A 13,122-nucleotide genomic window follows, 5' to 3' on the forward strand; every position below is an offset into this window, starting at 1 on the left:
ACCCCTCGACCAGGGGGACCGAAGCCATTGACAAACACAGGTTGATGACTGTTGACGTGTACTCAATACATGAATAACAGAGGCAGAGGGAGAGGGAGAGACAGAGAGAGAGAGAGAGACAGAGAGAGAGAGAGACAGAGAGAGAGAGACAGAGAGAGAGAGAGAGAGAGAGAGAGAGAGAGAGAGACAGAGACAGACAGAGAGAGAGAGAGAGAGAGAGAGAGACAGAGAGAGAGACAGAGAGAGAGACAGAGAGAGAGAGAGAGAGAGAGAGAGAGAGAGAGAGAGAGAGAGAGAGAGAGAGAGAGAGAGAGAGAGAGACAGAGACAGACAGAGAGAGAGAGAGAGAGAGACAGCAAATTACGAGGTAATACAACTATTAGACAGACAGACAGGGGGGGGAGCCTGGGACAGAGAGAGGGGGGGGGGAGGGGATAAGATACAAGACAATACAGCAGTTAACGAGGATGGTCGAGTGATTAACAACTAACGAGCTACAGGTAATTAAACCCACATATAGGAAGCCACCATGCTACATAGACCTAGAATCAAGCACATGTTCACGACATACAAAGTACCTAATAATTAAATTCACGTGATACCCCCGTTTTCTATCACCGGGCCCTGCAATAGGTTAGGTTAGGGCAATTTAGCACATGAGATTGGTGTGGCCTGATGGTTGAGTAGACAGCGCTCGGGATTCGTAATAGTAGAGAGCCCTTAGACACCCTTAGGGACCCCTCAGCCACCCCTAGGGAGCTCGTAGCCTCCCCTAGAGAGCCCTTAGACACCCCTAGGGAGCCCTTAGACACCCCTAGGGAGCCCTTAGCCACCCCTAGGGAGCCCTTAGCCACCCCTAGGGAGCCCTTAGTCACCCCTAGGGAGCCCTTAGACACCTCTAGGGAGCCCTTAGACACCCGTAGGGAGCCCTTAGCCACCCGTAGGGAGCCCTTAGCCACCCCTTGGGAGCCCTTAGCCACCCCTAGGGAGCCCTTAGACACCCCCTAGGGAGCCCTTAGCCACCCCTAGGGAGCCCTTAGCCACCCCTAGGGAGCCCTTAGCCACCCCTACGGAGCCCTTAGCCACCCCTACGGAGCCCTTAGACACCCCTAGGGAGCCCTTAGCCACCCCTAGGGAGCCCTTAGCCACCCCTAGGGAGCCCTTAGACACCCCTAGGGAGCCCTTAGACACCCCTACGGAGCCCTTAGCCACCTCTAGGGAGCCCTTAGCCTCTCCTAGGGAGCCCTTAGCCACCCCTAGGAGGCCCTTAGCCACCCGTAGGGAGCCCTTAGACACCCCTAGGGAGCCCTTAGTCTCCCCTAGGGAGCCCTTAGACACCCGTAGGGAGCCCTTAGACACCCCTAGGGAACCCTTAGCCACCCCTAGGGAGCCCTTAGACACCCCTAGGGAGCCCTTAGCCACCCCTTGGGAGCCCTTAGACACCCCTAGGGAGCCCTTAGCCACCCCTACGGAGCCCTTAGACACCCCTAGGGAGCCCTTAGACACCCCTAGGGAGCCCTTTGCCTCCCCTAGGGAGCCCTTAGCCTCCCCTAGGGAGCCCTTAGCCACCCGTAGGGAGCCCTTAGACACCCCTAGGGAGCCCTTAGACACCCCTAGAGAGCCCTTAGCCACCCCTAGGGAGCCCTTAGCCCTCCCCCTGAGCCCTGAGCCCTCAGTCCTCCCTCTGAGCCCTCAGCTCTTCCCCTGAGCCCTGAGCTCTCAACCCTTCCCCCTTCCCCCTGAGCCCCTCCCCTATCATAGCGTGGGATTGAACACCATTGGCTCAGCTTCCTGTTAACAGGATTCCGTTAAGGGGTCCGTTGTCTCTCTCCTGTTGACTGTTTGATGCGAACCAGCGGCCCGTTTTTTACGGCAGGTGATAGGGGGGGGGAGGGGTATTGACTGACCCCCCTCCCCCCCCACAATTCCCCCTAAAACCCATTTTAAACTAAAAACTCTCATATCATCGCCGCTAATTACTTCACAAACTCTAATTGGTAGTTGAACGGGTTCCAATCCCCTCCCCTCTGCTTCTATTCCCTGATTGGTTCGCAGCTGGACCAATCAGCTTGGAGTAATTAACACCTAAACCACGTAATTGAGGTCTATTGGAAGCCGTCGTTTCAAGGTGATTAAATCCTGATTGTCGTTAAGGTGATTAATCAGCTTCCAAGGTGATTAGGGGTCGTTTAGGAAGGATTAATTGGGGTGATTAGGTGATTAGCGGTGGTAAAGGGGCATTGTCTGCTTCTTGAGGCGGGTCCCAGGAGCTAGAATTCAACCCTGTCGGAAGTACAAGTGAGTATATGCTAATTATGGTGAAAGGTCTATCTATTTAGCTATCTGTTTGTGTCTATATCTATCTATCTGTGTATACGTACCTATGAGAGCCGGGGCCCAGGAGCTAGAGCCTGATTCCAGGAACCAGCTAAAAAAAGGAAGCACTCACACGGTCTCAAGTGCGCAAAAAGTGCCTTCGGAACACGCACTCACCCTCACAAAAAGTAACACAACCTCTCCTAAACACCTAATCCATTCTGTCCTCTTTAAAGGAATACAACAAAATACAGGAAAATACACCAACCGCTGTATACTGTATTATAATCATGTATTTCCGTTGTATATATCAAGGTGAAATGAAATGAAAAATTGTGCAATTAACATTTTTCAAAAATGGTTAAATTCTGGGAATTTTTTTTTTGCTTATGTGTTTTTGCTGCGTTTTGTAGTGTTTGGTCTGACGTATGTAGGTTAACGCGAGCAATTATACATGATGGGGATTGTCCATTGGCGGTACAGGAACCCTTGTAACCTCTGTACCGTAGTGTGGTGGTACCGTAGTGTGGTGGTACACTTTTGCGTTTTGAGCTGTTTGGTGTTCGTTATATACGTAAGTTTACGAGATCTTCATGATGGGGATTGTCCATTGGCTTTACGCGATTCCTGGGAGGCGATCTCTTGCAACCTCTGTACCCTTGTGTGGTGGTACACTAGGGTACGTACCACAGTAACCGGTTCTACTGGATACGTAGGTTCTACTTGGTTCGGTTAAATCGACTTGGCAGACAATTTAAAACGGTACGTATTGACAACTGTCCGTGTATGTGTTTTGTCCAGGACTGATCAGCCTGGGTTCCTGCTGGTCAGAGTTCGATACCCGATGGTTCAAGTAGTTGAGGTGATGTTCTTCATAGTTCTGATCCTGCTATGTGTCTCCCCCCCCTTCACCTGTGTTATCCCCCCCCTCACCTACCTGTATCCCCCCCTCCCCCTCCCCCCACGCCTCACCCCCCTCTCACCTTTCACCAAATCCGGAAAATATTAGCGTAAATCCCCTCCAGAAAGATTAGATTAATCCCCTGCACACGTGCAAGCGGAGGTCCCGGATTAACCCAATCACTTATTAACCATCTCGAGAGAGAGTTCGAGCCTACTGCAGTGACTCTTATGATATATATATATATATATATATATATATATATATATATATATATATATATATATATATCGTCTGATTGCTTGACGAAGCAGCGGCGGCTTGCCTATCAGGTGACAGGATGGAGATCACGTGACCTGGGTGGTGGATTATGTGTGTTGATACTTCCTATTGTGTAGGTGGACAGGTGAAACAGGTGGAACGTTCATATACTACTACTCACCTAATGCTTGTTGGGGGTTGAGCTCCAGCTCTTTGGGCCCGCCTCTGAGCCGTCAGTACATGACCTCAAAGGTCACGTGACCCAGCGGGAGCGGGTGTATTGTTCACGGTGTAGGTGATACCCGATTGTTTATTCAGCCTCACGGGGGTCCAGATGACTCGTGGTGGGGTACAGGGGTACAGGGGGGAGGCTGGGGTCAGCCTGGGGGGGGGGGGCATGACCCCTATTTGACCCCTGTTGACAGTTGACAATTGGTCTAATCTTCCTTGTTCTTCTTTGACCTTTGCTGAGGCGTTCTGAGTCCTCACTTGTTCTGCCTTGACCCCTGTTCTTGACCCCCTGTTCTTGACCCCTGTTCTCGACCCCCTGTTCTCGACCCCCTGTTCTTGACCCCTGTTCTTGACCCCTGTTCTTGACCCCTGTTCTTGACCCCCTATTCTTGACCCCCTGTTCTTGACCCTCTGTTCTTGACCCCTGTTCTTGACCCCCTATTCTTGACCCCCTGTTCTTGACCCTCTGTTCTTGACCCACTGTTCAAGACCCCTGTTCTTGACCCCCTGTTCTTGACCCCCTGTTCTTGACCCCCTGTTCTTGACCCCCTGTTCTTGACCCCCTGTTCTTGACCCCCTGTTCTTGACCCCTGTTCTTGACCCCTGTTCTTGACCCCCTGTTCTTGACCCCCTGTTCTTGACCCCTGTTCTTGACCCCTGTTCTTGACCCCCTATTCTTGACCCCCTGTTCTTGACCCTCTGTTCTTGACCCACTGTTCTCGACCCCCTGTTCTTGACCCCTGTTCTTGACCCCCTATTCTTGACCCCCTGTTCTTGACCCCTGTTCTTGACCCCCTGTTCTTGACCCCTGTTCTTGACCCCTGTTCTTGACCCCTGTTCTTGACCAGCAGGGGGTCAGGATTTCTCAAGAAATTGCACAAACGCTTCCGAAACCTCTACATCTTCCCCCCCCCCGTAATCCTAAGTTGACACTAAGAAGTTTGATCCTCCCAAGACCTTGTTAACGAGGTCGTTAAGGAGAGAGAGAGGGATGTACGGGTTTCGTAAAGGCTGCATCTTGCAAGACATCATAGTGTTGGGGCCTCGTAGCCTGGTGGATAGCGCGCAGGACTCCTAATTCTGTGGCGCGGGTTCGATTCCCGCACGAGGCAGAAACAAATGGGCAAAGTTTCTTTCACCCTGAATGCCCCTGTTACCTAGCAGTAAATAGGTGCCTGGGAGTTAGTCAGCTGTCACGGGCTGCTTCCTGGGGGTGGAGGCCTGGTCGAGGACCGGGCCGCGGGGACACTAAAGCCCCGAAATCATCTCAAGATAACCTCAAGATAACCTCAAGATAACCTCAAGATAGTCTGATAAGCCGGTGAACCCATAACTCTTCATTGCGTAAAATTGTATTTCCTTGAGACGCTGTAGTTGATGTATTGAGCTGTAGACAAGGGGGGGGGGGAGGGGGACTGGCTCCCTCATGTATTGATCTATGTATATGTATATTGCCAGATAGGAGCCAAAACCACACTTTGCACTGTGAATGCTCTTGGGTATGTGCCCAACATGGTCGGATCCTGGTTTTTTCCCCATTTCTTCTTATGCCTAAGGCTCGACCAGACAGTAGTTAACGCCCCAGCTAGAGGAGGCCAGGAGCTAGCGCATGCCCCAAATATACCATCAAGCAGGCTTTAGAGGACGGACATTGGGATGAAAAGCCTAATTAAGGCTTATCTAACCTCGTAGAGATAAGGGTTCTAATGTGGGACTCTCGAGCACGGCACAGCCCCGGCCTGGCACAAGACTCAATGGCAATTATTATATATTATATATTTAAAAATATTTAGCGTGGAAGCTGAAGGGAAATAATTTAAGAAGTTTGAGGTGTGGGAACTGGCTGTCTTGACAGCTCTGGGGCTGTCTTGACAGCTCTGGGGCTGTCTTGACAGCTCTGGGGCTGTCTTGACAGCTCTGGGGATGTCTTGACAGCTCTGGGGATGTCTTGACAGCCCTGGGGCTGTCTTGACAGCTCTGGGGCTGTCTTGACAGCTCTGGGGCTGTCTTGACAGCTCTGGGGCTGTCTTGACAGCTCTGGGGCTGTCTTGACAGCTCTGGGGCTGTCTTGACAGCTCTGGGGCTGTCTTGACAGCTCTGGGGCTGTCTTGACAGCTCTGGGGCTGTCTTGACAGCTCTGGGGCTGTCTTGACAGCTCTGGGGCTGTCTTGACAGCTCTGGGGCTGTCTTGACAGCTCTGGGGCTGTCTTGACAGCTCTGGGGATGTCTTGACAGCTCTGGGGCTGTCTTGACAGCTCTGGGGATGTCTTGACAGCTCTGGGGCTGTCTTGACAGCTCTGGGGATGTCTTGACAGCTCTGGGGCTGTCTTGACAGCTCTGGGGCTGTCTTGACAGCTCTGGGGCTGTCTTGACAGCTCTGGGGATGTCTTGACAGCTCTGGGGATGTCTTGACAGCTCTAGGGATGTCTTGACAGCTCTGGGGATGTCTTGACAGCTCTGGGGATGTCTTGACAGCTCTGGGGATGTCTTGACAGCTCTGGGGATGTCTTGACAGCTCTGGGGATGTCTTAACAGCTCTGGGGATGTCTTGACAGCTCTGGGGCTGTCTTGACAGCTCTGGGGCTGTCTTGACAGCTCTGGGGATGTCTTGACAGCTCTGGGGATGTCTTGACAGCTCTGGGGCTGTCTTGACAGCTCTGGGGCTGTCTTGACAGCTCTGGGGCTGTCTTGACAGCTCTGGGGCTGTCTTGACAGCTCTGGGGCTGTCTTGACAGCTCTGGGGCTGTCTTGACAGCTCTGGGGATGTCTTGACAGCTCTGGGGATGTCTTGACAGCTCTGGGGATGTCTTGACAGCTCTGGGGATGTCTTGACAGCTCTGGGGATGTCTTGACAGCTCTGGGGATGTCTTGACAGCTCTGGGGATGTCTTGACAGCTCTGGGGCTGTCTTGACAGCTCTGGGGCTGTCTTGACAGCTCTGGGGCTGTCTTGACAGCTCTGGGGCTGCCTTGACAGCTCTGGGGATGTCTTGACAGCTCTGGGGATGTCTTGACAGCTCTGGGGATGTCTTGACAGCTCCAAGGCTGTCTTGACAGCTCTGGGGATGTCTTGACAGCTCCAAGGCTGTCTTGACAGCTCCAAGGGTGTCTTAACAGCTCCAGGGCCGTCTTGAGACACCTCCAGGGCCGTCTTGACAGCTCCAGGGCTGTCTTGACACCTCCAGGGCCGTCTTGAGACACCTCCAGGGCCGTCTTGACAGCTCCAGGGCCGTCTTGAGACACCTCCAGGGCCGTCTTGACAGCTCCAGGACTGTCTTGACAGCTCCAGGGCTGTCTTGACAGCTCCAGGGCCGTCTTGACACATCCAGTGCTGTCTTGACAGCTCCAGGGCTGTCTTGACACCTCCAGGGCCGTCTTGAGACATCTCCAGGGCCGTCTTGACAGCTCCAGGGCCGTCTTGACAGCTCCAGGGCCGTCTTGACACATCCAGTGCTGTCTTGACAGCTCCAGGGCTGTCTTGACAGCTCCAGGGCTGTCTTGACAGCTCAAGGGGCCGTCTTGACAGCTCAAGGGGCCGTCTTGACAGCTCAAGGGGCCGTCTTGACAGCTCCAGGGCCGTCTTGACAGCTCCAGGGATGTCTTGACAGCTCCAGGGCTGTCTTGACAGCTCAAGGGGCCGTCTTGACAGCTCCAGGGCTGTCTTGACAGCTCCAGGGCCGTCTTGACAGCTCCAGGGATGTCTTGACAGCTCCAGGACTGTCTTGACAGCTCCAGGGCCGTCTTGACAGCTCCAGGGCCGTCTTGACACATCCAGTGCTGTCTTGACACCTCCAGGGCTTTCTTGACACCTCCAGGGCTGTCTTGACACCTCCAGGGCCGTCTTGACAGCTCCAGGGCTGTCTTGACACCTCCAGGGCCGTCTTGACAGCTCCAGGGATGTCTTGACAGCTCCAGGACTGTCTTGACACCTCCAGGGCCGTCTTGACACCTCCAGGGCTTTCTTGACACCTCCAGGGCTGTCTTGACACCTTCAGGGCCGTCTTGACAGCTCCAGGGCTGTCTTGACAGCTCCAGGGCCATCTTGACAGCTCCAGGGATGTCTTGACAGCTCCAGGACTGTCTTGACAGCTCCAGGGCCGTCTTGACAGCTCCAGGGCCGTCTTGACACATCCAGGGCTTTCTTGACACCTCCAGGGCCGTCTTGACACCTCCAGCGCTGTCTTGACAGCTCCAGCGCCGTCTTGACATGAGTGTGTGAAGCAGGTACACTTGACACCCGGCTTGACCTGACCGCCGCTTGACCTTTCCGGCGGAAACTCCGACTTCACACCATTGTGAGTCTCCTGTCACCCTCTTGACCTCACTTGACACCCCGGGGTAGTCAAGACGAAACCAGTCCATCCAAGACCTTCTCAGATACTAATTTGGTTGAGCTCTGGTTCTTGGTCCCGGCTCTCAACACACACACACACACACCTCCAGGAAGCAGCTCCGTGGCAGCTGTCTAACTCCCAGGTACACCTATTGACTGCTAGGTGAACAGGGGCATCAGGGTGAAAGACACTCTGAACCCCCATTTGGTTCGTAAGTGCTTGCGTAACTGCTTCGTGAATCTGGCCCCAGGTTCGTCAGTACTTGCGTAACTGCTTCGTGAATCTGGCCCCAGGTTCGTATAAGTACTTGCGTAACTGCTTCGTGAATCAGGTCCCCAGGTTCGTATAAGATCTTGCGTAACTGCTTCGTGAATCTGGTCCCAGGTTCGTATAAGTGCTTACGTACCTGCTTCGTGAATCTGGCCCCAGGTTCGTATAAATCCTTGCGTAACTGCTTCGTGAATCTGGCCCCAGGTTCGTATAAGTACTTGCGTAACTGCTTCGTGAATCAGGTCCCCAGGTTCGTATAAGTGCTTGCGTAACTGCTTCGTGAATCTGGCTCCAGGGTCATAAGTGCTTGCGTAACTGCTTCGTGAATCAAGCCCCAGCTAGGTTCGTAAGTACTTGCGTAACTGCTTCGTGAATCAGGTCCCACGTTCGTAAGTACTTGCGTAACTGCTTCGTGAATCTGGCCCCCAGGTTCGTAAGTACTTGCTTAACTGCTTCGTGAATCTGGCCCCAGGTTTGTAAGTGCTTGCGTAACTGCTTCGTGAATCTGGCCCCAGGTTCGTTTAAGTGCTTGCGTAACTGCTTCGTGAATCAGGTCCCAGGTTCGTAAGTACTTGCGTAATTGCTTCGTGAATCTGGCCCCCAGGTTCGTAAGTGCTTGCGTAACTGCTTCGTGAATCAAGCCCCAGGTTCGTAAGTACTTGCGTAACTGCTTCGTGAATCTGTCCCCAGGTTCGTAAGTGCTTGCGTAACTGCTTCGTGAATCTGCCTCCAGGTTCGTAAGTACTTGCGTAACTGCTTCGTGAATCTGACCCCAGGTTCGTAAGTGCTTGCGTAACTGCTTCGTGAATCTGGCCCCAGGTTCGTTTAAGTGCTTGCGTAACTGCTTCGTGAATCTGGCCCCCAGGTTCGTTTAAGTGCTTGCGTAACTGCTTCGCGAATCTGGCTCCAGGTTCATAAGTGATTGCGTAACTGCTTCGTGAATCAGGTCCCAGGTTCGTAAGTACTTGCGTAACTGCTTCGTGAATCTGGCCCCAGGTTCGTAAGTGCTTGCGTAACTGCTTCGTGAATCTGGCCCCAGATTCGTAAGTGCTTGCGTAACTGCTTCGTGAATCTGGCCCCAGGTTCGTATAAGTACTTGCGTAACTGCTTAGTGAATCTGGCCCCAGGTTCGAAAGTGCTTGCGAAACTGCTTCGCGAATCTGGCCCCCAGGTTCGTTTAAGTGCTTGCGTAACTGCTTCGTGAATCTGGATCCAGGTTCATAAGTGATTGCGTAACTGGTTCGTGAATCAGGTCCCAGGTTCGTAAGTACTTGCGTAACTCCTTCGTGAATCTGGCCCCAGGTTCGTTTAAGTGCTTGAGTAACTGCTTCGTGAATCAGGTCCCAGGTTCGTAAGTACTTGCGTAACTGCTTCGTGAATCTGGCCCCAGGTTCGTAAGTACTTGCGTAACTGCTTCGTGAATCTGGCTCCAGGTTCCTAAGTGCTTGAGTAACTGCTTCGTGAATCAGGTCCCAGGTTCGTAAGTACTTGCGTAACTGCTTCGTGAATCTGGCCCCAGTTTCGTATAAGTGCTTGCGTAACTGCTTCGCTTGTAACTGCTAGTGGTCAGGGGCCAACTAGCAGGGTCAGGGGACCACTAGCAGGCTCATTGGGGTCCCTAGCAGGCTCATTGGAGTCCCTAGCAGGCTCAGGGGATTCCTAGCAGAGTCAGAGGACCACTAGCTTTTTCATTGGGGTCCCTAGCAGGCTCATTGGGGACCCTAGCAGGCTCAAGAGGTTCCTAGCCGGGTCAGGGGACCACTAGCAGGCTCATTGGGGTCCCTAGCAGGCTCATTGGGGTCCCTAGCAGGCTCAGGAGGTTCCTAGAAGGGTCAGGGGACCACTAGCAGGCTCATTGGGGTCCCTAGCAGGCTCATTGGGGTCCCTTGCAGGCTCAGGGGGTTCCTAGCAGGGTCAGGGGACCACTAGCAGGCTCATTGGGGTCCCTAGCAGGATCATTGGGGTCCCTAGCAGGCTCAGGGGGTTCCTAGCAGGGTCAGGAGACCACTAGAAGCTCATTGGGGTCCCTAGCAGGCTCATTGGGGTCCCTAGCAGGCTCATTGGGGTCCCTAGCAGGCTCAGAGGGTTCCTAGCAGGGTCAGGGGACCACTAGCAGGCTCATTGGGGTCCCAAGCAGGCTCATTGGCGTCCCTAGCAGGCTCAGGGGGTTCCTAGCAGGGTCAGGGGACCACTAGCAGGCTCATTGTGGTCCCTAGCAGGCTCATTGGGTCTTTAGCAGGCTCATGGGGTTCCTAGCAGGGTCAGGGGACCACTAGCAGGCTCATTGGTGTCCCTAGCAGGCTCATTGGGGTCCCTGGCAGGCTCAAAGGGTTCCTAGCAGGGTCAGAGGACCAATAGCAGGCTCATTGGGGTCCCTAGCAGGCTCAGGGGGATCCTAGCAGGGTCAGGGGACCACTAGCAGGCTCATAGGGGTCCCTAGCAGGCTCTGGGGGTTCCTAGCAGGGTCAGGGGACCACTAGCAGTCTCATTAGGGTCTCTAGCAGGCTCATTGGGGTCCCTAGCAGGCTCAGGGGTTTCCTAGCAGGGTTAGGGGACCACTAGCTGGCTCATTGGGGTCCCTAGCAGGCTCATTGGGGTCCCTAGCAAGCTCAGGGGTTTCCTAGCAAGGTAAGGGGACAACTAGCAGGCTCATTGGGGTCCTTAGCAGGCTCATCGGGGTCCCTAGCAGGCTCAGGAGGTTCCTAGCAGGGTCAGGGGACCACTAGCAGGTTCATTGGCGTCCCTAGCAGGCGCTTTGGGGTCCCTAGCAAGCTCAGGGGGTTAATAGCAGGGTCAGGGGACCACTAGCAGGCTCATTGGGGTCTCTAGCAGGCTCATTGGAGTCCCTAGCAGGCTCAGGGGGTTCCTAGCAGGGTCAAAGGACCACTAGCAGGCTCATTGGGGTCCTTAGCAGGCTCGTTGGGGTCCCTATCAGGCTCCGGGGGTTCCTAGCAGGGTCAGGGGACCACTAGCAGGCTCATTGGGGTCCCAAGCAGGCTCAGGGGGGTTCCTAGCAGGGTCAGAGGACCATTAGCAGGCTCATTGGGGTCACTAGCAGGCTCAAAGGGTTCCTAGCCGGGTCAGGGGACCACTAACATGCTCATTGGGGACCTTAGCAGGCTCATTGGGGTCACTAGCAGGCTCAGAGGGTTCCTAGAAGAGTCAGGGAACCACTAGCAAGCTCATTGGGGTCCCTAGCAGACTCATTAGGGTCCCTAGCAGGCTCAAGGGGTTCCTAGCAGGGTCAGGGGACCACTAGCAGTCTCATTAGGGTCCCTAGCAGGCTCATTGGGGTCCCTAGCAGGCTCAGGGGGTTCCTAGCAGGGTCAGGGGACCACTAGCAGGCTCATTGGGGTCTCTAGCAGGCTCATTGGGGTCCCTAGCAGGCTCAGGGGTTTCCTAGCAGGGTCAGGGGACCACTAGCTGGCTCATTGGGGTCTCTAGCAGGCTCATTGGGGTCCCTAGCAGGCTCATTGGGGTCCCTAGCAAGCTCAGGGGGTTCCTAGCAAGGTAAGGGGACAACTAGCAGGCTCATTGGGGTCCTTAGCAGGCTCATCGGGGTCCCCAGCAGGCTCAGGAGGTTCCTAGCAGGGTCAGGGGACCACTAGCAGGTTCATTGGCGTCCCTAGCAGGCGCTTTGGGGTCCCAAGCAAGCTCAGGGGGTTCCTAGCAGGGTCAGGGGACCACTAGCAGGCTCATTGGGGTCTCTAGCAGGCTCATTGGAGTCCCTAGCAGGCTCAGGGGGTTCCTAGCAGGGTCAAAGGACCACTAGCAGGCTCATTGGGGTCCTTAGCAGGCTCGTTGGGGTCCCTATCAGGCTCCGGGGGTTCCTAGCAGGGTCAGGGGACCACTAGCAGGCTCATTGGGGTCCCAAGCAGGCTCAGGGGGGTTCCTAGCAGGGTCAGAGGACCAATAGCAGGCTCATTGGGGTCACTAGCAGGCTCAAAGGGTTCCTAGCAGGGTCAGGGGACCACTAACATGCTCATTGGGGTCGTTAGCAGGCTCATTGGGGTCACTAGCAGGCTCAGGGGGTTCCTAGCAGGGTCAGGGGACCACTAGCAGGCTCATTGGGGTCCCTAGCAGGCTCAGGGGGTTCCTAGCAGGCTCAGAGGACCACTACCAGGCTCATTGGGGTCCCTACCAGGCTCAGGGGGTTCCTAGCAGGGTCAGGAGATCACTAGCAGGCTCATTGGGGTCTCTAGCAGGCTCATTGGGGTCCCTAGCAGGCTCATTGGGGTCCCTAGCAAGCTCAGGGGGTTCCTAGCAAGGTAAGGGGACAACTAGCAGGCTCATTGGGGTCCTTAGCAGGCTCATCGGGGTCCCCAGCAGGCTCAGGAGGTTCCTAGCAGGGTCAGGGGACCACTAGCAGGTTCATTGGGGTCCCTAGCAGGCTCATTGGGGCCCCTAGCAGGCTCAGGGGGTTCCTAGCAGGGTCAGGGGACCACTAGCAGGCTCATTGGGGTCCCTAGCAGGCTCAGGGGGTTCCTAGCAGGCTCAGAGGACCACTACCAGGCTCATTGGGGTCCCTAGCAGGCTCAGGGGGTTCCTAGCAGGGTCAGGAGATCACTAGCAGGCTCATTGGGGTCCCTAGCATGCTCATCAGGGTCCCTAGCAGAATCAGGGGGTTCCTAGCAGGGTCAGGGGACCAATAGCAGGCTCAGTGGGGTCCATAGCAGGCTCAGGGGGTTCCTAGCAGGGTCAGGGGTCCACTAGCAATCTCATTAAGGTCCCTAGCAGGCTCAGGAGGTTCCTAGCTGGGTCAGGGGACAACTAGCAGGCTCATTGGGGTCCCTAGCAGGCTCATTGGGGTC

At 54.8% G+C, this 13,122-nt stretch overlaps 1 protein-coding gene across 1 annotated transcript; it reads right to left on the minus strand.

Moving 5' to 3' along the window:
* Positions 1-993: 993 nt before the first annotated feature.
* On the minus strand, positions 994-2,911 carry LOC138352880 (oviduct-specific glycoprotein-like). Its single transcript, XM_069305433.1, has 3 exons — positions 2,901-2,911; positions 2,382-2,428; positions 994-1,592 (listed from the first exon to the last, which is right to left on the minus strand). Exons 1-3 carry the CDS (start codon positions 2,909-2,911, stop codon positions 994-996), a joined length of 657 nt encoding a protein of 218 aa, XP_069161534.1.
* Between the last annotated feature and the right edge of the window lie 10,211 nt (positions 2,912-13,122).

Source organism: Procambarus clarkii, chromosome 55 (assembly GCF_040958095.1).
Source record: "Procambarus clarkii isolate CNS0578487 chromosome 55, FALCON_Pclarkii_2.0, whole genome shotgun sequence".
Taxonomy (NCBI): domain Eukaryota; kingdom Metazoa; phylum Arthropoda; class Malacostraca; order Decapoda; family Cambaridae; genus Procambarus; species Procambarus clarkii.